The sequence below is a fragment of the Drosophila sulfurigaster genome, chromosome 2R, assembly GCF_023558435.1.
Source record: "Drosophila sulfurigaster albostrigata strain 15112-1811.04 chromosome 2R, ASM2355843v2, whole genome shotgun sequence".
Lineage (NCBI taxonomy): Eukaryota > Metazoa > Arthropoda > Insecta > Diptera > Drosophilidae > Drosophila > Drosophila sulfurigaster.
In genome coordinates, this window is record NC_084882.1 from 19,803,836 (window position 1) to 19,830,346 (window position 26,511).

At 41.0% G+C, this 26,511-nt stretch overlaps 1 protein-coding gene across 1 annotated transcript; it reads left to right on the plus strand.

Moving 5' to 3' along the window:
* The first annotated feature begins 532 nt into the window (after nt 1–532).
* LOC133836231 (neurogenic locus protein delta) lies at nt 533–25,028 on the plus strand. Its single transcript, XM_062266596.1, has 6 exons — nt 533–1,408; nt 7,424–7,735; nt 11,180–11,246; nt 15,101–15,349; nt 18,734–18,788; nt 21,207–25,028. The coding sequence occupies exons 1-6, from the start codon at nt 1,352–1,354 to the stop codon at nt 23,065–23,067; spliced, it is 2,601 nt and encodes an 866-aa protein (XP_062122580.1). The 5' UTR covers nt 533–1,351; the 3' UTR covers nt 23,068–25,028.
* The last annotated feature ends 1,483 nt before the right edge of the window (nt 25,029–26,511 follow it).

Here is a 26,511-nt window from a genome sequence, read left to right on the forward strand (position 1 = left end):
TCAAAAAGAAATCATACATTGACGATTTTGCGCGGGCAACATTTGTACCCAACACTTAAATATAACAGCTTACACTTAAAAATGATTTAATTAAAATGTATATTTTATTAAAACGTAGTTAATCTAATGTTATTCATTAAGGTAAATTATTAAATGTTGCTGATTACCAAACACCTTATTTCGCAGCGCAGCAATGTTGCTGCAACATTTCGCTCAACTCGCAACATTTTCAAGAAATGTACTAAATATGCACACAAAACGCGTTTCGCTCTCAGCAACACCAAAACACACAGCAGCTGTCCCGTTTGCACGCGCAGGCGCACCCAGCTTACCGCTCACATACAGCAGATGTAATACAGGGATGACCACGAAAAAGTACGTGAGTACGGCAGACGTTTTGTGTGTTGCGCTCACGAATGCGCTCTCCTTTTGCGCGCTCTCCCTCTCTCACTATGTGTGCGCTCTCTCTGCAGCAGAGCGGTCGCCGCTAAAAAGACAATTTCAAAAATAAAATAATGTCTGCTTTCATTCTGTTTTGGATTGTTGCGCTGTGCGGTTCGTTGCGGCCAAATACGCTCAGTGGCTCATATCGCTCTTACGTCGTGCTCACATCGCAGCGTTCATCGTTTATCGGTCGTGTGTCGCGCGTCGCTTTCAAAAAAACAAAAAATATATTTTTGTAGCACAACCACGAAATTGCAATTTTTGAAAGTGCAACTTAAATTTCCAAATAAATAATAAATTTCAAGAGTGAAGAAGTTTTAACGAAACACAATTATTGCATGTGTTTATGTGTGTGCATGTGTCTATTTTTCTATATGGCGCTACATTGAGAGTGCGTTTTTTATATAGAAATCATCAAATTTACTAGCGGCATTTTTTGTGCCCCCCTTTCCACCCTCCACCCCTTTCACGTGTGTGTGCGAGAGTGCGTGAAAGAGAGAAAAGGCCGCAAATCGCCAAAATAAAAAGAAAAATTATTTCGTCTTGCAATAAAAAACAAAACGAAAAAAATGTGGCGCGTGCACGTGTAAAATAAAATAGCAAAAAAGAAACACACACATAAAAAACAACAACAAAATGCACGCAAAAATAGCAACAACAAAAAGCATGTGCCGCAGTTAGCTGCAAATAAGATAAAAATATATGAAAAAGAATTGCCAAAAATACAATACAATAAAATACGCAAAGTAAACTATAATATTTTGATGTTGTAATTGTGTTTATGCGTGTGTAGCAGCAACAACAGCAACAACAACATTGCCGCCTCACAAGGATTATTACACTAAAAACACACAACCAACAACTTCAACTTACTTCAATAACAGCAACAACAACTTAAGCAATAAACATGCATTGGATTAAATGTTTATTAACCGCATTCATTTGCTCCACAGTCATTGTGCAGGTGAGTTTCAATCGTCCTCTTGCTTTACCTTTACATCATGCATTAATTTTCATAGCAGCAGCTACTTGTTGTTGCCTTCCTTTGCCTTTTTCTTTCGTTTTTGGCAATTCTCGCTTTACACACACTCGCACATAGTCACATGAATGCGCGCCTGCGTTTTGCAGCTGCCGTTTGCATTTGTATTAGTGTCTGTCGCCTCGTTTTGCATGCGGAGCTTTTAGCGTTGCCAGTTCTTACGATTACACCAATTTTAGCAGTTTTACAGCCAATTTATGGCATATCCGTACGCATATCTGAAATAACTCTGTAAATAGCTAAATTTTTTATAACTTGATCATTCTCCTTAACTTGAAACCCTTAAAATTCATAACCAATTTTAGTTTTCATTTAATTTTAAATTATCGCAAGCCAACTTTCTTTAGCTGCATCAATTATTTAAAACTTAAATTTCATAGTTAATTTCACATTTTGAAATGAATCCTACGAAGTTGTAATTTTTTTGTTTAATTAATGTTTTAGAGTATCATAACTTATTCCATGATTTACTAAAATCATTATTATAAATGAAAATGAACGCAGCTGAAGAGTGATACATTCTTCACATTTAATTTTCGATTTTTTCATCAAGTTCAATTCCGTTATTCCTTAAAATAATATCAATTTTAGGCAATACGAAAATCTGAAAAATAGGCGACTACTGTAATACGATATGCTAAGTTTCTCCCCTTTCAAAACAGCTGAGCAAACAGGGGTTGGTTTTGGGCAAGGGCGACGACACCCTTCGCTCACTTCTCGTTCATACGGTTATTTTAGATGAAAACTAGTTTTGGATTTTTTTCTCGATTGCCAAACAGGTCCATGCCGAAAATTCAACAGCCTTTAGACAGGCTCAAAAAATTACCACCAACGGCGTATGCCTTAAAAATTAAAAAAAAAAGAATGAAACGATATGCGTATAAAATAAAAAAAAAAAACGAGAAGCTGCTCGATTTCAATACGTGCAGAGTGTAAAGTCAGAAGAGAGTGTGTCGGTGTGCGATGTGTGTGTAAATGGCAACATCTGCCGCTGTCAACATTTTTGCATGCGCTTTTTACATGGGCGTTTTTGGCTACACTTTGCGTAGGTCAACGTCAACATCATCGTCGTCGTCGTCACACATGCGCAGCTTGCTTCTGCATCTTTCATTGATCTTTAACGCAGGCAGTCAGCAGCATCCCCTGGCCACATTGCATGTGGTTCTCCACACAGCTTTGACACGTTGCGTGCTTTACTTTTGCTCTTGTTTTTTTTTTTGCGCTGTCGTCTTCTTCGTTTTCATTTAGTTGCTAATTTTAACAGCACTCGAAAAACTGTCTTGAAACCTCCTGCGGTCTCGAGAGACGCCGATTCCACCAGCTGAAATGTTTTACAAGTTCAACTTAAGAAAGTGCAGCTGTTGTTGCCTTGCTTCAGGACAACACAGACTTTTTCTGCTTGCTGTTTGGTCACACTAATTTAAGGCAGAGCATCTCTCACTTTACTTTGGTATTAGAATTGATTGCGCTCTCCCTCTCTTGCTGTCTTGTTGAGTATTTTAGTCTGTCTGTTTAACATATCATACCTAACATGCAGTATAATTGTTGTTGTGCTTGTTTTTGTTCTCCGTTTCATGCAATTTTCATATTAACATTGAGACAGCGTTGACGGTTTGAGTGAATGGATGAATGAATGGCAGCATCTTTTCATCTTTTTCTTAGCTTTTGTCTCCGTCTTCGTATTGCGCACTTTATAACATAATTAATTGCAATTTAGAAACGAATGTGTGTGCGAGATGTGGGGGAGCAACAGAGACAAAGATGTGGAAGTAGTGACTCCCACACACACACACACACACACACACACACACACACACACTGGCATACAGAAGCTGTTTCCCAAGCCCGTTGTTAACGGTTGATTGTGATGATGAATTTAAATGATTAATAAACAACGTAGCAAAGCCAAAGGGCACACGCTATCTCGCTCTCACTCTTCCTTTCTTACAGTACTCTCTAAGTACGTATCTCTTTATCTCTCTGTCGCTCGTTCTTGCTGTTTGGAGTAGCAAATGCTAAGCAAACACCTGTAAAATGAGTGTGTTCAGTTAGTTTGCACATGTGTGTGTGTGTGTGTGTGTGTGAGTGTTTGTGACTAACCCACAACATTCAAACTGTCAGTCAGTCAGTCAGTTAGTTAGTCAGGCAGTCATTGTAAGTTGACGTTGAAGACACTGCGCAGAAATGGCAAAAATAAGAAAATGAAGAGAGAGAGGAAAGAGGAGTGCGATGTGGTCTTAACTAGTCGCGTCAGGGCTGAGTGATCACAGTATAAATTTACCATAGCTCGTAAAAACCAACAGCTAACTGAGCAAAAGCAAACTGAGTCAAGCAAAAGGTAAACAATGCAACGCACTATTTTCTAACACTTTTAACAAGTGTCTTCTCCTCCCCGTCTTCTTCTTCTTCGTTTTCGTTCCCTCTTGGCATTTCAGCTTTCAAGTTCTCTTCTCGTCAGTTTCTCTTCCTCTTATTTATGTGTGCCCAAAAGGTCTTCAAGCGTAATAAAGTTCATAGTTGAAGGCAAAACAAGACAAAAGAACTATAACAAGTGTATAAACAAAAAAATTCATAATAATAAAATTAAAACAAAAAAAAAATTATGAATTCGGATTGCAACAAGTTTTCTTTGCTTTCGACAAAAATTCCATGAAAATGTGTTTGTTGGGAAAGCATGGAAAGAAAAAAGATTTGCTGCATTTTCTGTGTGTGGGGGCGACTTAAGCGAATTTCCCTCGCTTGGGAAATTATGCCCAGCTCTCCCCAAAAAAATAAACGAAAAAGCAAAAAGTGTGAGAAAATATGTTAAACATTAAAATGGTGTCAAATTGTTGGACAAAACTATTGTGGTTTCTGTCATTGCACATCTTCAATCTTTGCAGCGCTTTGTTTCTTCCCAACAAACACGTGTGTGTCTGTGTGTGTGGTTGTGTGTGTGTAAATGTTTCAGTGTTATGCAAATTGATTTGCTTTGTACATATTTTGACAACTGCCTGCACCTTTGTTTGACTCTCTCTCTCCCTCTGTCTTTGTGTTTGTGCGCTGCATATCAAATAGCTGGATAGTTACAACTCCCAACTCCAAGCTTCGACTCCCATCACCAACTACGGCTGTCTCGCTCTTGCACTTGCCTTTGCTTAACCTTCCTTCCGCTTATTGCTTTTTCTAACATTTCTTTTATGCGAGCTTTTTATTAATTCAGTTTCGTTCGCTTGTCTCCAGCATCAGCAACGCATCATTGCTGATCGTCTATTAATTCTTTTTTCTCCTTATATTATTCCATTTTTTTGTTGTTGTTGTTGCCTGCACTGATCTTCTTCAAAGCGCCGTTGAAAACAAGTTTTTGGTCGCTCTTAGTCGCTCTCAGCAGCTGCCAGCTGCACTTTATGGAGTACAAGCAAAAGCAAAAAAACAAAAACAACAAAAAACAGCAACAACACTTCAATTCACTTTTAAGTCACGTTTTGCTCTTTTTTTGCGCTTGATGCTGCTCTTTCGCTTAAGTTGCAGCCGCAGCACCAGCTGACAACAACAACGGCAACAACAGACGTTAAACTGTTATAGCCTATGGGGCTTTTTTGTGCTCTCTCACTCGAATTGCTCTCGCGCTCTCTTTGGCTGCTCTCTCTCTCTTTTAAACATGGCGAGCTCTGCAAGCATTGCACTGCTGTTTGTTGTTGTTGCTGTGGCTGCTTCTTCACCTGGCGTTTGGTTTGCTGCTTACACCTTTTGCTGCGCCTCCGACTAAACTCGGCGTCGCGTCGCTTCGTCACTTTGTCGTTCTGTTCGCTCGTTCGTTCGTTTGTCGTTCGTCCGCTCGTTCGTTCGTTTGTTCGTTTTAACCATCAATGTTGACCGGCAAAATCGTATGCCGTGGGAAACAATTCGGTTTTACTTGTACATTTTTTTCAACGTTTTTCTGCGCCTGCCTGTTGCTGTCGACGTCGCTGCTGCTGTTGATGTTGCTGTTGCTGCTGCTGCTTCTTTTTGTGCTGCTCTTTTGCGTCCGTTTTGCCGTGTGTTGTTTTGTTTTCGTTTTTTTTTTCTTACTTCTACTCATTTTTTTTGTGCTGGCCTGCTGCTTATTAATACACGTTTTGTTGTACGTAGCGCAGCAGCTTCGTCGTCGACGTCGACAGCGACGGCGCAGTCTGCTGCATTGCATTTGTCTGCGCGTTCGTTGCTTAAGTCTTTAGTTTTGCGTGTATCTTGGGCGTTTTTTTCTGCTTTTTCGTTGGTTTGGCTTACTCATTTCTTTAGTTTTTGTTTGATTTTGCACAAGGTTTATGGTGTGTTTGCATTCGCAATTGCAATTGGAATCAGACTCGCAATAAAACTTTATAATTGCATTATCTCATTTATCGACGCCCTTCTTCTTCTGACTAGTTTTCTTCAATTGCCGCTGACAATTACAAAAGGATTCCGATAAATGTTAGCGCCAAGCCCATTAAATGTTAGTTAAGCGGCTTTGCTACAGTTTTTCTTTTCGCTTATTATTCTGTTCCCCTCTTTTATTACATATATTTTTTTAAATTACATCTCGTATTGTGGCAGCCACGCTTCGGCTTTTTATTTCGTTTGGTTACCCCAACGGATTACACCTGCGCGTCGAAAGGGGCCACAGCATCTGAGGTAGGCTGAGGGGCAACCTCAGACGACGCACTTCTGCTTAATTGAGCAATTAAACACCCATGTTCGTACAAAGAGATGAAGTAAACCAGCAACAACAACAACAACAACAGCCAGCCACGTTAACAATAAAAGCTTCCCAAGTCAACCACATGTGGAGCACCGACTGCTGCTCTGTCTGTATGTCTCTCTGTCTGTGTTTGTGTGCTCTCTGCTCATGTCTTGTTAACAATTAAATTGTCATTTTAACAAGCTTCACTTGTTGTTGTTAAAATGTTAATTGCCGAACAGTTATAGAAAATGTTGAGCGGCAATCAGAGCAATAACTCTAGAGCGCCTATTTTTGGGCATTGCCTTGTTGTACTAACGTATTGAGAGCTTTCTGTTGTGCGCCCATTTATGGCTGCCTGTGAAGTCATAATTACTATATGGCTTAAGTGCTCCCAGCAAAAGTCCATATACACTTGACGACGCACCATAATCAGCGATGCACAAAAATTTCCCTATAAATTTCCCAATATGGGAAATTTTCTAATCAACTCAATAACTCAATTAAATGATTTTATAAAGTGTTTGCCAAATCATTCGTGCCATAAACTAAATTTCCCATAAAAGGAAATTCTCTTGAAAGTGTCAAATACACGCGCTGACCTATTTCACAAATTCGCTTCACACCTTGTAGTCGTAAAATCACCAATTCGAATTAATTGAGAAATTTATGATGACGACGACGACTATTAAAAGAAAGAAATTTGCAAATCTAAATATGCAAATGCGGCGCTTCAAAACCAAAACAGAAATCTAAACAGAGTTGGTCTCTCTTCTACCCAGGTTAAACTTGTAACCCGAAAAGCCGAAACGAAGTTAAAAAAAAATCGACCGCTTGCTGTGCATTTTGCTTTGCTTTTTGTTTGCCTTGCTACGTCGTTCTTGTCTCTTAATATTTCATAAGCTCGTTTTGTCCTTTGCATGGGTCTCTTTTTATTGCCTTTGCGCGAACTGCAGCCAAATTGCTACTCGATATTGGTATTTTTGGGGGCTTTGTTGCTGATCGCCACGTAAAATTCCACATTCAGTTATTTGCAGCTCCTCTTTTTTCGATATTTTTTTTTTTTGGTTAAATACCATGCTGAAAGATTTATTGTTCATGTTTGTTGGTTTATGGGGATGCTGCATTCTTGCTGATTTTTCGTGTGTTGTGTCTGCAAAGCCAAACTCGATCTCGATCTCTACATCGTGTCAACTTTAATGAATTGCTTTTTAATTTGATTATACTAATGCCATACTCTCTTTGCTTTCTTTGTTCTCCAGGTTCACAGTACCGGCAATTTCGAAGTGCGCCTCAAATACTTCGGCAATGAGCATGGACGCGACAGCGAGGGACATTGCTGTAGCGGGGAAACGGATGCGACGACAGGCAAGTGCATTGGCACATGCAAGACGCGGTTTCGCGTCTGTCTGAAGCAGTATCAGGCGACCATCGATACGACATCGCAATGCACGTACGGTGATGTTGTGACGCCTATACTTGGCGAGAACTCATTCAATCTATCGGATGCGCAAAGCTTACAGAACAAAGGCTTTTCCAATCCCATACAATTTGCCTTCAACTTTGCCTGGCCGGTAAGTACACTCTCGATTCTCCCCAAATAACTCTAGTCTGTAAAAAAAAGTATATTTAGCACTGACTCATCAAGGTCTCAGTTCAGTTGGGATTTCTCCCCGCCCTCGGGGACAATTCTACTCACTCGTTCAGTCAGTCAGCAAGTCAGTCAATAAAATGCTGTTCAGTGATGTCTCCTCTTCAGTGTAATTTCTTTTTAATTCTTTCCTCTTGCTAATTTGTTTGGGGGCTTTTTATAGCACAACGTCTCTCTCTGTCGCTCTGGCTGAGGCATGTGTTTCCGCCCGTGTGTCCTTGTCAAGGGTTGTTGGCGCAAACATCTGTCGGCTATTAAAGTGCGCTGAAAAACGCGTGCGCCACCGCGTCGCACCACCAGCGACAATTTCCAGCTCGCTGCTTCTACAGCGAGTGAAAAAGCGAGCGAGAGAGGATCCAGGGTTACAATCAACCCCTAAAGAGCGAACGTTACTTTTCTTCCATTTGACTTTTGATCGTGTTTGAGCAGATTTAAATTTATTTGCCGCTAGAAATACAGTTTTTCATTTGCAATTCAATCGACTTTTGCGCTTCTAGTGCAACTAAATACTTTAGATCAGCGTTTAACTGACGCTTTCAGCCATGGTCTTCTTTGCGCACGTGTTTGCTTAATAAATTGCTCAAAAAACAGAAGAAAAAAAAAATTGAAATACTGCAACAGAAATTCTTCTTCGCTGCACCTTTTATGCTCGAGTGGCCAAGTAATATATGATGGAGGTAGCATGCCATGCATTTCTTAATTATTACGGGGCACATTCGCTATATACCAACTCACCCCACACACACATACACACACACACAGCTTGCCGCCGCGCTTACCTTGTGCTGAAAGTTACTCAAGCTGCAACGCGGCGGCAACCCGCTTGCATTTTGTAACGTATTTTTCAAGCGGTTTTCGTTGTTGCTGTTGCTGCTTTGGCTGTTGCCCGCAGCGTGTGTGCGGCTTACTTAAGGGGTGGATTTTCTTCCCCTCTCTCTCTCTGCTGCTGTGTTGCTGCCAGCATACACTTTACTTCCTAATTGTTTATTGTGCTACGCGCATGTGCAGCGTCACTATTATTATCATTACACAAATGTGTCTGGCTGGCAGTCTTTTGTGGAAGTGGCAAAGTCATGCTACGCCTGGGGGGGAAGCGAAGAGAAGAGAAGAGTCGCTAGCTAGATGTTGGCACGTGAAATGTGTAAGTTGCATACATATTTTATCAGTTCTTTGCAGCGAGCCAAGTGCAAAGATATGCATAAATATGCATGTAAAATGCAATTAGCGAAATTTCCCAAATGGGGAAATTTACAGCAGCTAGCTCAGCACGCGCCAAAAGTATAAAATATTCATATTTACAATATATAGAAGGGAGGGAAATTTCTAGAGATGCTTGGCACACTTTAAAGCTTAAAATATTTATATTAACATTATGTATAAATAAGGAAATTCCAAGATACAAAAATAGATAGGAAGCGAAAGGGAAATTTCGAATTATTTCGTCTATTATTGACATTTGCAAACAGAGAACTGACTATTTTAATACAAATAAATGCTGAAAATAGAGCGCAACAACACTTTCAACTTTAAATATTTCTAGGTCAAACTATAAATTTAATTATAGGAGGCGACTAGACGCGACCGGTCGTCGCATCAACTAATTTAATGTTGCACTTAATTAAAACGAGGCACGGGATGGGCACGGGGCACGCATGCCATGAAAGCAGCACGCCAGGGAGATGTTCTTCTTTTTTTGCATCAGCAGCAGCAACAGCATTGGGGGTTGCCGGAGTCATCATCTCCCCTACTCCGCCTTATCCGCAATGCCAGCATGCGCCTCCTCTCATTCAGCTGTGCCTAAAAATAGTCGAGCGACAGCAGCAGCAACTTTGACGCTCCTCATCGTTGTCTGTGGCTGAACTTTGTTACTTCTGTCCGTCTGTCTGTCTGTTTGTGTGTGTGCTGTCGAAGTCCGTCTGCGGGTGTCTTCTCTTGTCTTGTCTCTTGTCTCGGTTGCTACGTGGCTACCACTCCTACTCTTGCGCCCTATGCATTTGGCATGCACTTCACCCTATGCTGCAGATATTGACGTTGATATACAGCGCCATTGCACGCGATCCACGTACGCTGCACACCCAAGAGTATGTGTGCTTGTGTCCGTATGGATGTCGCTCATTTATTTTTGGAGCTCATACATATGCACACATTTATATATCTTTTTTATGTTTACTTATGTATTTTATGTACGGCTGTTTTCGTCATAACTCAACATAATGTAACATGGTGTCTATAGAACTTGCCGCAAGACGCTCCATTCAATATAATAAATTTCCCTATTTGGGAAATTTTTAAAAAGTGGCAAAACAAGCATTGTGAGTACACTTGTTGTGTTTGTAGTTGGCTAAAATACAAAATATAAAATTTCCCTCGCTGGGATATTTTCAACCAAAGGGGAAATTTCAGAATTTGATCACACTCAGCAATTGTGACTACTGTATGACCGAAAACTGTTGTAGCATTCAATTGATTCATTCGTTTTATTCATTTCATTTGGCCATTGTCAGGCCGTCTGATGATGATCAATGTCTGATTTGTTTCCTGTCGTGCCCATCAACTTTATGCCCATTTGCGAATGCAATTTTCAATGTCTGGCCACACCAAATGCACTCAACTCCATTCAGACTCCACTTGAACACTCCACAGCCACAGCTGGAGGTTATGCAATCTGCCTTATCAACTAAATTAATTCTACATCTGACTCCCACACACGAAAAATCTACTCAACTGACGACGCAATCGAAAGTTAGTCAAAAATTAGTCATTTACATGCAACGCAATGCTGCATCGTCAATCGGTCTCTCCGAAAGCTACGCAATCTGACGCCCAACCAAGTGTTAGTGTTAGAGACACCTCTGCAACTCGCGTTGAGTAGTTCGTCGAGCCTCTCTCTCTCTCGCACTCTCAATACGCATTATGCATTTTGGATTTTGTGTCATCTCTGCCGGTTTTTTTCCCGCTTTGCCTCTTGCCTCACCCTCCCCCAACTGCTGGCTGCATTGGTAATCAAGTGTGAATTGAGGGCGCTGCCAGTTGCAAGTTGCATTTACATTTGCATTTGCACTCGATTGCATTAGTGGCTTGTATTGGATTGGATTGTGGATTGTGGATTGGTCTCGTCGTCTGGCCTGGTCATGTGGGCGGCGTTAGTTTCGAGCATGTTTCGGTGCTGTCATAATCTGTTTATAATGAGCTTTGTGGGCTGTGGGACTGCGTTTTCGATTTGTAAAAGCTTTCGAGCCATTAGGTTAGTTATGGCCCAGATGGATATCTTTTTAACTATACAACAAAACTGTTCATTTCCCGTCTCTCTAGCCAAACAATTTCTGATGAACTTTCTTTAATGTGCTTTCTTCTTCTCTACTTACAGGGCACTTTTACGCTGATCGTCGAAGCTTGGCACGATACGAACAACAGCGCGAATTCGCGTTCAAACAGTAAGTACACCCAAAAAAAAAAACAACATTATGAAATTCATATCCTGCTAAGAATATCCTGTGACACAGTTATTGCTTCCTCGGTCATAACTGTCGCATCCTGTCGATCGACGACAGGATCAACGACACCTGATCTGATCGAATTTCTAGTTTCATTTTCAAACTAAACGCAACTAACCAAAGCTCTCTCGACACTTGTGTGTATAAGATTTCCGGCACATTGAATGGTTTTAAATAACCCTTTTTTTTTAAGCGCTTAGTTGGGGATAAACCACGACTTGTCGCCTTTGTTGTCTGCTCGCCTTGGCAATGAACGGAAGTGTGCTGAGGTCGACTCATCCTCTCATTGTCTTGGCTTGTGTCTGCCTTGTTTTTCTTTTATTTTTCTGCTTTTTGGTTTATCACGAATTTGTAGTGCTAGGCACAGGACTTAATCGTTGTTGATTATTTCGCTGTGGAATTTAGCGATCGTGTAGAGCGTGTAATTCATCTTGGAACAATGCGACATGCTCCCAGAGATTTCCACTCCCGATAAGGACCACACACCAAACATACATACGAGTACAAATATCGATTTAGTCTAGTGTGGTCCATTACCAAGGATATTCAATCTTGTTCTTTTCTTTTTTTTTTGTTAATTTTTTTCTTTCTTTATCTGCTGCAGTTTTTCTTCTTGAATTTTCCCACACATACACCTGGCTGCAGCAGCTACCTGCCTAATTTCTACCTGCATTAGAGATTTCTTTTCATCTGAGAAAAAAATTCATTGGAATTTCTTTCTATTTCTATTTATAAGTTGGCCTAGTCCTTTGTTGGAATTTTAATTGTTTAGCAATCGGGCATCCTGCTGAGAACTTTGCTTGCCAGCTAATAGATCTTTATCTGGCTCCGTTTTTTGCAATTTCAATTTAAAGCAGTTGCTGTACGCGCTTGTCAAGGATTAATTTCATTATTTCAAAGTTGTTGCAGTTGTTTCTCCTTCGGTTGTTCGATCTCCCGCATACTTGAAGCTGCATAGCAAGTTTACGCCTGTCTCGAGTGCGTTGCATTGCCAACGAGTTTAGCAGCTCTTTTTGTTATATTCATTTAACATAAATTACATACAAAAAAGGAACAGCAGCTAAGAAAAAAAAAAAAGAATACAACAAAAACGAAGAGGGAATACAACACAAAAAGCAACAAGCCACGAGACGAGGCGAGGGAGGTGAAGGAGGCAGAGGAGGAGGAGGAGGAAGAGTCTCTATCCGTATCGGTCTCAGTTTGGGATTCAACTGTTGCGACCTTTTCGCCGGCTTTGCCTGCAGGCAAACTTGCCACAAGTTGTGTGCCTCGAGGAGAAGCTGTGAGAGTGAGAAAGGAGAATGGAGAGAAAGAGCAGGGAAGCACACACACACACACACACATACAGCTTGACCGCCTTCGTTTTGCGTCGTGCAAGGTGATTCTTGGCTTGATGCGTCGAAAATCTTTCAACTCATGGCTCTTAAGATTTTCGCTGAAGTTCTTTATTTTTTGCGTGCTTTTTTTTTGGTTGGTTGGTTGTTGTTCACCTATCCCTACCTACCAATTAATCTCTGCCAATGCCAAAGTTGTTAGTTGCACGTTGTTGTTGCACGCTGTTTTGCTGCTTTGGCTGCTCGGCTGACTTGTTGTTGGCTGGCGATGTTGTTAAAATGCTTATCTTTTAATTTTAACTCATTGGATCAAGCGGCAGCCCAGCAACAGTCGCAGCGAATCCAGCGACCACAAACTTGTTGCCGCCGTCACCGTCGTCGTCGTCGTGTGTCTTGATAAAATGGTATTTTATAAATTCCTTTAGAAAGAAGTCAGAGCGCAACGTCGACAACGACTGCGACTAAATATTTGCAGTTGTCGAGTTGCCTTTACACTTAAGCCTTGCCCCTTGTCGAGAGTCAAGTTTAAGATGCTGCTTGTTGCAAATTTGTTGCGCACAAATTTCACTCATTTGTTTTCAAGTGTTTAGCAAATTTCCCAAGTGGGGAAATTGCAACTAGAGTTGCTTGCAAACAGCCTAACAAGCTTCACATGTGTTTTGGGATTCTAATTGGATAGTTTAGAAAATTTCCCGAGTAGGGATATTTTTGGGACATACTTGGGAAATTTGTTGATAGACTTTCTACAACCTATAAAATGACTTTCCGCATTGGTCTCACGTTAATCATGACATTCGCGGCTTCTGTCAAAATTCCCCAGGCAGGGAAATCTTGAATTGATAACACTCAGCTGATATTTCCGCCTAGAGCAACCATTAATCATGTTATTAGGGGCCAGTTTTTCAATAATTGCGAAAGTTGTCACACGCAACTTTTCAATTTGTGTGCGAATTGTGTCTTTTGAATCCTTTTTTATAGATAATTAAAAAAATGCCGTTTTGCGTAAATATTTGCGCATGATTTTCTATATTTCCCTCTGCACACAAGCGCTCACTTGTAAGCTCGCAACAACTGGCCAAACTGGACCCCAAAAACTTGCAGTCAAATTGTGCGTTTCGCTTGAAGCGTTGCCGGCACGTCGCCTAATAACCTGTCATGCCACAAGTCTCACATGTGTGTGTGAGTGTGTGTGTGTGTGTTGCAAATGTAAATAAAACCACAACACACACAATTCAATTCGGTTATGCATTTTTTGTATTATTTATTTTTTGGCATTTTTGGGGAATGTTGTTGGCTTGGCGCGAGCGTTTTTCCATGTTGCCACGTCAGGTGAGGCAAGTTGCAACTTGGCTTAGAATTTCTGCTGCATTGCTGTAATGCATATTTTTGGCTGTGGTAATTAATTAGTTTGCTATATGGATATGGATATTTCGGTACTAACCAGTTGGTTAGCTTGTCAACTCAATTTACGTATAACTCTCTCTCTCTCTCTCTTTTACTCTTTGCATCTGTCTTGCTTTAATCATGTCAATTGCTGCTCTAATCTAAATCCCGCTTAAGCGACTTTCACTCTTGGCTCATCTTGCGAGCAACTTTTGCTTTTGCGTCTCCCAAAATATGCCACACAAACTTTATTCTTATTGCGAATGCAAGATTTTTAGCATTGCCGAAGATTTATGCAGCGTTTTTTATACTTTATTTATATTTATTTAGCATTCGCTGTTGTTTTCTTTATTTTTTGTTTCTATTCGTATTTCCAAACTAAACAAAACTCTTGGCCCGCTTCGGCTTCGACGTCGACTTCGAGTTGAGTTGAGTTTCGACTTGGCTGCATGCAATTCGAATAGTCATGCACCTGCAATTTACTTTATAGACCATGGCATAATGTGGCTACACACACACACACACACACACACTTGCAAACAAGTTGCCATCCAATAGACCGGTCTCAGCTCGAACAGCTGAAAATGCAACTGTCGTCTGTGTCTGCTTCGCCTTCTCTTTGGCTTCGCTGTCTCCCTCCCTCTCTCTCTCTCTCTCTCTGCTTCCAGTGTGTGTCGTGTGTTGCATGGCTGGCTGACTTGCTGCCTGACTGTTGCCAGTTGCCGCCCGCCGCAGACACTGCAAAAGAAATATATATACTATAAATGTATATATATATTTGCTGCTATCCGCATACCTTGGCACTTGACTTGCAGTTGCCGAGTTTGAATATGGATTTTTGTACAAATCTGTGGCAAGTTTGGTCTATGCTTAATCTTTGAAAACAACCAAAATTCCAAGCAATAGCCGCAAGCATTTAACCCATTCTCACTCTCGACTCCAATTAATCTTCATTAGGGCCGCAAATGCTCCTCTTTTTTTGTTTTGTTGTCTTGAGTTTCTCACACACTCGTTGTTATTATCGTTATCTTTATGCTTATATTTATGTTTATGGTTTCGGTTTCGTATCTGTTTCAGATCTGCTCATCCAACGACTGTCCGTGCAACAAGTTCTCGATGTCTCATCCGAGTGGAAGACCAACAAGTCCGAGTCCGCATACACATGGCTTGAATACGGCTTTCGTGTCACCTGCGATCCGCACTATTATGGCTCCGGCTGTGCCAATCTCTGCCGGCCACGCGATGATCAATTCGGTCACTACACATGCTCCGAGACTGGCGAAATTATCTGCCTAACGGGCTGGCAAGGCAAATACTGCGAGAAACGTAAGTAACTTGATTATATTGTAGTGTTTAAGAGAGGGAAATTTCATGATAGTAAGGGAAATTACAATTTGGAGAGGGAAATTTGAGAGTAAGTAACTTAATTATGTTGTAGTGTTTAAGAGAGGGACATTTCCAGTTAGTAAGGGAAATTTCAAGTTAGAGAAGGAAATTTTAAAGTATGTAACTTAATTATATTATAGACGTTAAGAGAGGGATATTTCTAGTTAGTAAAGGAAATCACAAGTTAGAGAGGGACGTTTGAGAGTAACTTAATAATATTATAGACTTTAAGGGAGGGAAATTTAAAGTTATTAAGAAAAATTTGAGATTTGAATTTCGTATTTAAAAAGAAAGGGAAATTTGAGTTTTAAAAATAGTTATGACAACTTCTCGAAGGGAATTTTAAAAATAAATATTCAAATTATTTAGAAATAACTAAAAGTTATTCCTTACTGTTGAATCACATCCTTGAGAACCGGTTTCACAATTTTTATCGAGTGGCAAATATCATCAAAGTCGAGATGGGGGCCCAAAACTACTTGAGTTCCATTCTCCATTCGCCACAAAATGATTTTTACATTCTTTTGCGCTGAAGCTCTTCTCAGTCATGTTTGTTGTAAATGTTGCTGTTGTGAATGTTGTGTTTGTTGTTGTTGATGTTGTTGCCTTGTCAAGTGCCGCGTTTCTTGTGCCGCACTTCACGGGCAACTCTCATTATTATTGAAAATCACTTGCTTGTCAAATCAAATGAGATGATTGTACACAAAAAAACAAGAAAGAGAGACAGTGAGACAGAGAGAGAGAGGGAATGAGACAAGGAGCTGCTAACGAATTAAAAGTGTAATTATATTTTGTTTGTGAATGCGTAGCTATGAATTCGATGATTTGACGAAAATTTGAATACAAAAATTATTCAAAGTGGAAAAAATCAAAGTCAAACAAATAAATTAAAAATCAATGAGGAGAAATCATTTGTCATTTGGCATGTGGTATGGGGCATGTGGTATGGGGCATGGGGCAGAACAAACAGGCGCAACAAAACGACGTAACGAACTGAAAACCCAAAATGAAATCACATGAGGAAGCTCAGGCCACAAAACAAAGCAAAACAAAACAGAAAAGCAACAGCAATAACAACAACAATAACAAAACTCGGACACAGACCCTTTATAGTAGCAGCTACCTAGGCAGCATTTACCTGTAGATCACCAGAGAGGGGGTAGGAGGGGGGGATGTCGAAAAAGAAGGGACACACTGTGAATCAGAGCACAAAACTGAAACTGACGAAGAGCACAAAAATCTTCCCACGCCAAGTGCAAAGGGGCCCCCGAGGAGGTTCTCTCCATATACACACATACATATATATTCAAGGTGTGGTGGACACACACACACACGCATAGAGGGGCATGCAACAGCAGCAGCAACAGCTTCTTGATCATCATCCTCGTTGACGTCGCTTTTTGAGTATCTTCCTGCAAAGACGACGACGACGAAGACGATTGTCGAACGTCGTCTGCATGCCGCACATTGCTGAGGACGAGAACGAACAGAACAAGACGAAGGTGAAGAAGAAGAAGCAGACAACATAGAAGAAGAAGAAGAAGCAGACTTCCTTTAGGGCTGGACACGGCTGATTACACCTTAAATGTGCCTCAATCGTTCGGCTGCCTTTGCCTCTCGCTTCCTTTTTGCTGCTTCGCTTTTTTCGGCCACAACAATTTTTTGGTGTCCTTCTGCTGCTTTTGCTGCTGCTGCCGGTTAAGCAACTTGCCACAGCAGCAGCTGCCTCTTCCGCTCTTCTGCTTCAACTTAAATGAGCTTAAATTAAGGCAAAATTATTTTCCAGCAGCAGCAGCAGCAACAGCAGTAAAATAAAAAGCCAAAACGTGTGGAGCGACCGAAGCCGAAGCCTTTATTAAATTGGCCCAAAAAGGTTTTTGTCTGTTGTTGAATGAAGCTTCTTCGTTCGATCTGCGTGCATTTTAATTTCAAGGAAATGAGCTATTTGCAGCTAAAGTTTTTTGTGTTTTATGAATGAATGAATTGAGCACAGCTGCTGCCCAAAAAAAAAAAAAGAGTGTGTGTTGCACTTGCAAGATTTGCCAAAGATACAAATGTATCTGAGGGATGCTCAAGTGAAAGTAAATAGCAAAGCGGCCAAGAGAGAGAGATAATCGCAGACTCAATCTAGAGCTTGCGGGCGTGTGAAACAACACAGTGAAGAAGAATTTCTTAGCCACGTTTACTTGGCTACCAGCTACCAGCTAACAACCGGGTAACAACAGCAATCTCACTTTCGCAGAACGTTCTCTCGACCATGTAATAAAAATCATTGCCAATTGCCAATATTACGGCTTATATATATTATCTGCGTGTGCGGGGGAATTAAAAGCAGCAGCAAGGAGAGGGGCAAAGGGGGATGGGGAGGGGGAAAACACGTTTTTGTGATTTTCTAGCAATTTTCCCGCATGCTGTTGCTTCTCCTGAATGAAACTCTAAGCCAATGTTTTAAAGAGCTGCCTTTTTGTGTGTGCATTTGTGCATTCGCAATCTTCACGATTCTCCAGCGAGCGAGTGGAAGAAGAAGAGTGAAGAACCCTTGCGACACAAGGCGGGCGGGCGCAACTCCCCTACTTCCTGTGTGCCACAGCCCAACAACGCGAGGTCCATGCCACACAGCCCAAGAAACATGTTTGCCACATTCTTGAAGCCCTCTTCTTCACTGCTTGCAACTCCTTTTCTCTCTCGGTCTCTCTCTCTCTCTCGCTCTTTCAATACACAATCGAAGTTTTCGTCGAACCTTTTGGAGCTTGGGAATCTGTTTTCGGGCCGCTTGTGGCAACTTGTAGTTGTTGCTGTTGTTGTTGCTGTGGCTGCTGCTGCTGCTGCAAGAGCTCTTCGTTCGTGGCCATGGGATTATTTCATTTTGTGGTGTTTCCTTTTTGGCCTCGTCGCGCATATTAGAAACAAGTTATTCCTGCTGCGGCTCGATGTTGTTGTAGTTTTTGCCTCTGCCTCACAGTTTGAGAGTCACTGGCGTTTTCGGGGCCATGATTCATTTGAGCCCCCGAAATTCATTTCTCTCTCTGCTTTTATTTCGATTTTAATTCGAGAAGATGTTTTAGTTTTTTTGTTTTTGTTTTAGTGGTTTTTCATTGCTTTGAAACGCGTGAAAAAGAAAGTTTTATTTTCCACTATTGTTTTGTTTCTTATTAAAATCGAAATGTGGGCGCCACACGCATGTGGCACGCATGCTGTGTGGGCAGGTGTTGAGAAAGTGTCGCTATTATGGGCATTTAGTCAATTTATACAAAACTAATCAACATATCAATTAATTTGATTGACATTTAATCCAAACTCCGCTTCTTCTTCTTCTATTTACAGCCAAATGCGCCAAAGGTTGTGTCCATGGTCAATGCGATAAGCCCAATCAATGCAAGTAAGTACAACAACAAACAACAACAACAAACATCAGAAACAATTTAATTTACATACATTTGCATTATGCATCTAGTTGTTGCTTAGCAACATTTCTCGGCAACATGTTGCTAATTAAAGCTGATGAGCTTTTTGTTACCTTTGTTTTTTTGTTTGCTGCACGTTTTTTTTCTCTCGGTTTGTTTGCCAAACTCGACAACAACAACAAAAACAACAACAATTGTCATTGGACACACCTTTTTGTTTTTGCTTGTTGGCTACCAACTTTGTTAAAAGGGCAAAAGCAACAAACGTTTAGTGTGGCACGTTTTTGTTTTTATGCACAAGGAAATTCTTGGCTTGAGTGCATTGGCTGTCATTTGATTGCCGAGCGGTTTTGCATTACAATTTTATTCGAGTGCCGCTGCTGATGCAAAAAACAACAACAACAACAACAAAAAAAAAACAAAATATAATCAAACACATAACCTGCAAACTGCAATTGAATTACAAAGTTTTCCCACATTTTTCATAGGGCAGCAGCAACAACAATGACAAAGCAAGGTGTAAGCCAACACTTTTGACGACGCTCGCAAATATTTTATGCATGAAATTTCAAGCTCAAATCTCAAATAAAGCAAAAGCAAAGACAACAAAAACAAAAAGGCAAAAGCAGCTGTTGACTCGCGTTGCCAACTCTTTCGAGTGCAGAAAAGCTAATTGCGCTTAGATCTTTTCTTTGATCAAAACAGCACAGGATGTTGATCATTATTTATGCATTGCTGGCCAATAAAGTTTCCCCTCCCCTCGCTCTATCACTCTCTTTCTTATTCTTCAACATTCCCAACGGAAATCAAACATTTTGTGGTTCAATAATTGTGCCAAAAAACATAAAATTCAGACACATCATTGCCACAAGCAGCAGCAGCAACAAAGCCAAAAGTGTTATTGATTGTGATTTTGGGATAAAATGTTTACTTTATAAACACAGACAGACCCCTTCGCCCTCCTCTCTCTCTCTCTCTGCGCTCCCCTTTAGTTCGTAGAAAAAACCGCAAGCAGTTACGCTCAAGCATGCGTGTGCCACTCACAGCCCAAAAAGCAAAACCATTGAAAATTAAAGTGCTTTTACTTCGAATGGTGGGAATATTTTAATAATTCTAAGCGCGCACGTTATATGACCAAATACACACTCGCACACAAACACACGCATACTCATTGGACTGGTAGTTGGCAACGCTGTTGTTTTTGACATTTCTGCTTGTGTATACACTGACGCATATCAATTACCACTTGTCTGTAAGCTTACTCTCGCTCTTCCCCACTCCTCCCCACACACCCTCACACAAATACACCTACTCTTGGCGACTGCTTTGAATTATTGCCAATTGAGAGTTTGTGGGTGAAGGATTTGTCTTTTGTCTTTGTTTGTCTTTTGTGTTTGCATATTAATCGAACTTGCATTTGCTGCCAGTGAGAGCGCGTGCGTACGTGTGTGCGTGCGTTTGTGTGTGTGAGTGTGTTTCATAGGAAGCGCAATGCAAAGTGGAACGCGCAGCGCTGCGTTTAAATAAATTAATTTTGTGCTTGCGATCGTGAGAAATGCAAAAGCCCCCCTATATCTCTCTCTCTCTTTCTGTCTCCCTCTCACTACATTGACTGCGGATATGCACACTTGAAAATAACTGCAGCAACAACAACAGCAACAGGGTCGCATCATTTTATTGTTTCTTTTCTTTTTTTGCTTTTTGACTTTCAAGTTGACATGCCTTTTCCTTTGACTTACCCCCTTTTCTCCTTTCGGCGCACGGCTGTCAAGCGCATATCCCGCCTTGGGGGCATCTCACAGCACTTGAGATCATTTGGGCAAAGCAGAAAATGGAGATGAAGAAGGAGCAGTAAAAGTGCACATCCAACGCAAATTGCTCTCTCTCTCTCCCTCTCTGTCTGTATGTCTTTGCTTTGCTCAGCCAAGCGTTGCTGCGCCCACATAGGCAATTACATACAAATACCAATACAAATGCATATGTATTGATTTGTGTGAGCGATTTGCTAAACAGGTGATGCGTTGTGTCTGTCTGTCTGCTTGCTTCGTCTTCTGCTGATTCGCTTTGCTTGCCTTTCGCATTTGCTCCAAACTTCAAAAGTAAACCAGCGCCGCAAGCGCAATAAGCGTGTCCAGCGTCCGCTTTAGTTTAGCTCTTTTTCTTTTTTCGTATTTACATTTGCATATTTCATTGATGAAACATTCAAAGAGAGAAAGAGCGAGAATACTAATTGTAGTTGTAGTTGGCAGCCCTTTTTCGATAAATATCGATGCTCTGGCAAAGCGGGTTGATATCACTAATTGTAAATGTAGTTATCGATACACTGACATAGCGGATCTTTTGAATTTGTGAACTTTCAACTAATTTCCTCAATTCTTTTTCTCTATTTGCAGCTGTCAGAATGGATGGCGTGGACCACTGTGCGACGAGTGCGCACCTTATCCCAACTGTGTGCACGGCACCTGTGAGAAGCCCTGGCAATGCATTTGCAAGGAGGGCTGGGGTGGTTTCTTCTGCAATCTGGATCTCAACTATTGCACCAACCATCGTCCCTGCTTGAATGGCGGCACTTGCTTCAACACCGGACCCGCTCTCTACACCTGCCAATGTGCGCCCGGCTTCAGTGGCAACGACTGCCAGACCGAGATCAGTTCCTGCGATGCCGATGTGAATCCTTGCCAGAATAACGGCACCTGCGTCAACGAGAACACAGAACGTGGCTACAAGTGTCTCTGCCCCATGGGCTGGAACGGTCGCCTCTGCGAGGAGAAGCTCTTGACCTGCGCGGATAAGCCTTGTCATCAGGGCAGATGTCGGGATACGAATACGAGCAACAGCAAGCAGGGATTTCAGTGTGATTGCCCCACGGGATACAGCGGCACAACTTGTGAATTGCATCTGGACAACTGCAGTCCCAATCCCTGCCAGAATGGCGGAACCTGTCAGCCCAATGGCAAGTGCATCTGTCGCGACGGCTTCACGGGCGCCAAGTGCGAGCAGAACATCGATGACTGTGTGGACAACAAGTGCCAGAATGGCGGTACCTGCATTGATCTGGTCAACCAATATCGCTGCCAGTGTGCACCCGGTTTCCATGGACCACGCTGCAGCCGACGTGTCGATCTCTGCCTGACAATTCCCTGCGCCAACGGCGGCAACTGCACCAATCTGAACAACGACTATCAGTGTGATTGTCGTCCCGGTTTCACGGGTCGCGACTGCTCCATCGATGTGGACGAGTGCCTGAGTCATCCTTGCCACAATGGCGGCACCTGCATGAATCGTGTCAACAGCTTCCAGTGTCTCTGCGCCAACGGCTATCGCGGAACGCAATGCGACGAGGAATCCTACGACTCGGTGACGTATGGAGCACATCAGTATGATGCCACCACTCAGGCGCGTGCCGATGGTTTGACCAATGCCCAAGTGGTGCTGATTGCCATCTTCTCTGTGGCCATGCCGTTGGTGGCTGTGATTGCCGCCTGCGTTGTGTTCTGCATGAAGCGCAAGCGGAAGCGTGCCCAGGAGAAGGACGATGCCGAGGCCCGCAAACAGAACGAACAGAATGCGGTGGCCACACTGCATCACAATGGCAGCGGTGTCGTCGGCGTTGGCGTCGGAGTTGGTGGACTCCCGGCTGGAGCTTTGGGCGTGAAACGCGGCAGCAGCGGTGGCTTGACCTTCGACAACAGCAACCCGAACATCATCAAGAACACGTGGGACAAGTCGGTGAATAATATTTGTGCCTCGGCTGCTGCTGCAGCTGCTGCCGCCGCTGCGGCGGACGAGTGTCGCATGTACTCGGGCGCCTTGGCCAATTATGCGGCTGCCGCTGATAACAATGCCAACTCGGAGTTCTGCGGCGTTGGCCAAATTGCGCCGCTGCAGCGCGCCAAATCGCAGAAGCAACTCAACACCGATCCCACGCTCATGCATCGTGCCTCGCAGCTGCTCTCCGCTGGCGCTGCAAGTGGCGTTGCCTCCGCTTCGGCAGCGGCAGCAGCGTCAACGACGTCACCAACCAAAGACTACAGCTCAGCAGCGGGCGGTGCAACGGGAGCGGGCAGCGAGGGCAAGGGTAAGCGGATCTCAGTGCTCGGCGAGGGCTCCTATTGCAGCCAACGTTGGCCATCCCTGGCCGCTGCTGGCGTTGCCGGCGCCTGCTCCTCACAGCTGATGGCTGCGGCTTCAGCGACGGGCAGCGGCGCGGCGACGACGCAGCGCACTGTGGTCTGTGGCACGCCGCACATGTAAAGACAAAGACTGCAAAGGGACAGATGGGGAAAGAGAACGAGAGAGACAGAAAGAGAGAGAGAGAGAGACGCCAAATGGGCCACACGTGGCTTTGTTGTTGATTGAAGCAGTGCAGTCGTGAAAATTGTAACAAGCTTAACTCTACACCCACACTCACACACACAATTGTAAATTATTTAAATTTCGCATGGACTGATCAAACATTTCATTCATTCACTATCGATAACTTATCGATGAATTCGACTCACTTGACTTGGCGCTCGTCGGCGCGGCTTGTAAACTCTCCACGGCATGTAGACAAAGCGCCAGCAGCCAACTAAACACAAAAACTCTACACTGGACAACACACAATACAAACAAATTCTACACTGACGTTTTGCATGTTACTGAAAAATCTGCTTCAATTATTATTATTATTATTTTGAAATAGTTGCGATCAATTGTACATAATTAATACTTTACGCAAAAAATCGAAAACTCTACACTAGGCGTTAGATTCTAAGCATAGAATTATTACAAGAATAATGAAAGAAATTCCTCATTGACGCGCAAGCATTTTGTACATAGTAATTATAGGTAAAAAAAACAATCGGATATACGACATACACAAAAAAAAAACATAAAAAAATACTTAAAAATTGACTATCTCGCGCTCTAATTTTAAGTGTCTAAAGTAAATACATTAAGCATATGCATTAGGCATAATTAAATTTAACTCTAGCTTAATTTAGCCTAAACAAACAGACAAACAAGCGAAGACAAACAAAACATTTAGTGATTCTTGTTATAAGTTCTTAATTATAATTTAGTTTCTATACCACAAACACACACACACACACAAAAACACTCTCGATTCTTATTTCATACGATTTTTTGTTTTTTTTAAACATTTCTTTTATATGATTTTTTTTTGGCATTTTTTTTAATTTGGAGCTACTATTTAAAAAGCAAAAGGAAGTCAACAATATTTATACAATTTACACATATATGTAAACTGAATTGAATTTATAAATCTTAAGCGTAAATTATATGAAAAATTGAAAACAAATTCAAAAACACGAAACAAAATTGAATGAAATATACAAAATACAACAAACAAAAACGCACGCATATTATAATTATGTAGATGTTGGTAAAGTCTTAACACACACACAGAAACACAAAACAGTATAGTCTTATTATAATTACTTTTGTTATTCTCAACAATGATTTACATTTAATTTTGATCTCAAGCCCATTGAACGCAAGAAAACTGTTTGCGAAATTCCAAAATATCAAAATTAAATCTTCAAACTTACAGTTAAATTGCAAATGGTTCCTCGTTAGTGTAAAAACTAGTTGTAAAAGTGCTAAATACAATACATATATATATTTTTATACATTTGCTACTTAAAAGAAAATGAAGAAAACGCTAAACTCTCCATACACACAAAAGATCAGCGCTCATCAATACTTATCTCAAGTAATTTTTGTATATACTTAAAATCTCTCTTTATACACATTTTGTTATCTACGCTCATTCATGATATATGCTTAATATACATTTATATATACACACACCTATATATAAATATATATATTTTTTTTTATAAATATTTAATTTTTTAAATAGTCGTTTTTAGTAATTTATATTTTTATTGCAAACACAAAAATTCGAGAAAACCCTTAAAAAAAGAAATCCAACACATGCGTCAGATTGTAAAAAAAGTTCATAACACCTTAAATACACACAACATATTTATACAAAACGATAAAACACATACACAAAAATAGTAGTTACATGCATACAATTGTAATTTAGTGTTGTACTTACGATTTAGTCTAAACAATTTTATGAAATTTTAGAAATTAAACAAATGAAATGAAAAACGCAAGAAAGAAAAACAAGCAACAAAAAAAACAAAAAAAAAACGAACAAACAAAATGCAAAAGAAAAAAATATGAAAAAAAAACAATAAAAATTTGTATGAATGAATTCTAAAAAAAACAAAATGGCTTTATTACTCAACTTTCAGCTGGGGTGACAACTCTGCGGGATTTACGAACTGGGAACATAAAAAAATGAAGAGAAGATCACAACTAGGAAGTGCTTGAGATAAACAAAATAAATATTGACGTTTATTATGCAACATTTGCATAGAGAAGAGAAAAATTAAAGTAGATTCGAGTGCTAAAAATGCCATTTTAATTGCAATGCAAAGGCGCAAAAATACATCAAATAGAGGAGACAGCATCAACAACTAATTAAAGAGAAGAAGAAAGCGACAGTGGCTGATGGACTATGGGCACAAAATCAATTATTTTGAAAATGTTTAGTTTAGCATTGAAAGTTAATCTTCATTTTTAAAAATGTATATTATGGGGGAATTTTTTAGAATTTTTAACTGATTCCATGTTTATTTTTCAGCATAATAATATATAGTTTTGGTAGACCTATAAAATAAAAATAAATTACAATGTGTTTTCGCTATTCTTGATCATGAACTTAAGAGAAACTTTGGTATGCTGAACACTGTTGAAAAAGTGAAATTGCGCTGAAATATGTTAAACATGAAGTAAATATAAAACGAAATGGAATCTTTGAAAGGATTGTCATTTTAGATTATGTTAAAAAAGCGAATTAGGAAACGAAAAATAACTTTAGCATAATTTAGCAATATCTATTTGCATTCAAATTCATGAATATTGTATTGCGCTAACAAATCTATCAATTAAATATGTATAATGAACGAACACCTTATCGCTGCCATCAATTTGAGCACTTGAAGTGCCATTCTATCCCATAGTAAATTACCGGTCTGTGGCATTATAATCGTACAGAGGCAGAGCCTGGTCGTAGTTCTTAGTTGCAGCCTGGTCACCGGTCGCTGCAACAAAGCATTAACAATAAATTCTCGCATGCCATTGTGAAATTCTCACAATAATCATAAATAATACTTTATTTTTACTTCTTAAACGGCGCTGCTGCTGCCGCCGCTTGCAGCGGCAGTTAATGAAGTTGCTGCGGAGTGCGTATGCTTATGGGATGTTGCAGCATTGTTGCTGCTTTGTTGCCTTGTCAACATGGGCCACAAATATCATAGCTATATAGTCGTAGTCGTTGATGGGCGATCCGAGATGCGCGATGCGAGATGCGGCTCGAGACTCGTTCCTTTGCCTAATTAAGCAACTTTAAACTTGGCAACACAAAGTGGCAAGTCATTTGGACAGTGGGCAGCAGCAGTATACGCTATGTGTCTGCTATATCATTTACAAAACAATTACGCATACGCCATGGCGGCGAGATGCATCACAGAGAGAGTGAGAGCGCAAGAGCGGTCCACTTCAATGTTAAACCATTAAAATGCACTATGAAAATATTATGTTAGGTTGTGCACACTTATGAGAGAGGAAAGACGGAGATGGAACTTGGACCCGTGACAATGCTCATTCAAACAAGAGATT

What these genes read in the sequence shown, in the direction of transcription:
- LOC133836231 (XM_062266596.1), top strand. Translation starts at nt 1,352, where the DNA reads ATGCATTGGATTAAATGTTTATTAACCGCATTCATTTGCTCCACAGTC. An exon ending in CGCGAATTCGCGTTCAAACA is followed by an intron (nt 11,247 to 15,100) that starts GTAAGTACACCC and finishes TATCTGTTTCAG; the next exon opens with ATCTGCTCATCCAACGACTG. An exon ending in AGGCAAATACTGCGAGAAAC is followed by an intron (nt 15,350 to 18,733) that starts GTAAGTAACTTG and finishes TTCTATTTACAG; the next exon opens with CCAAATGCGCCAAAGGTTGT.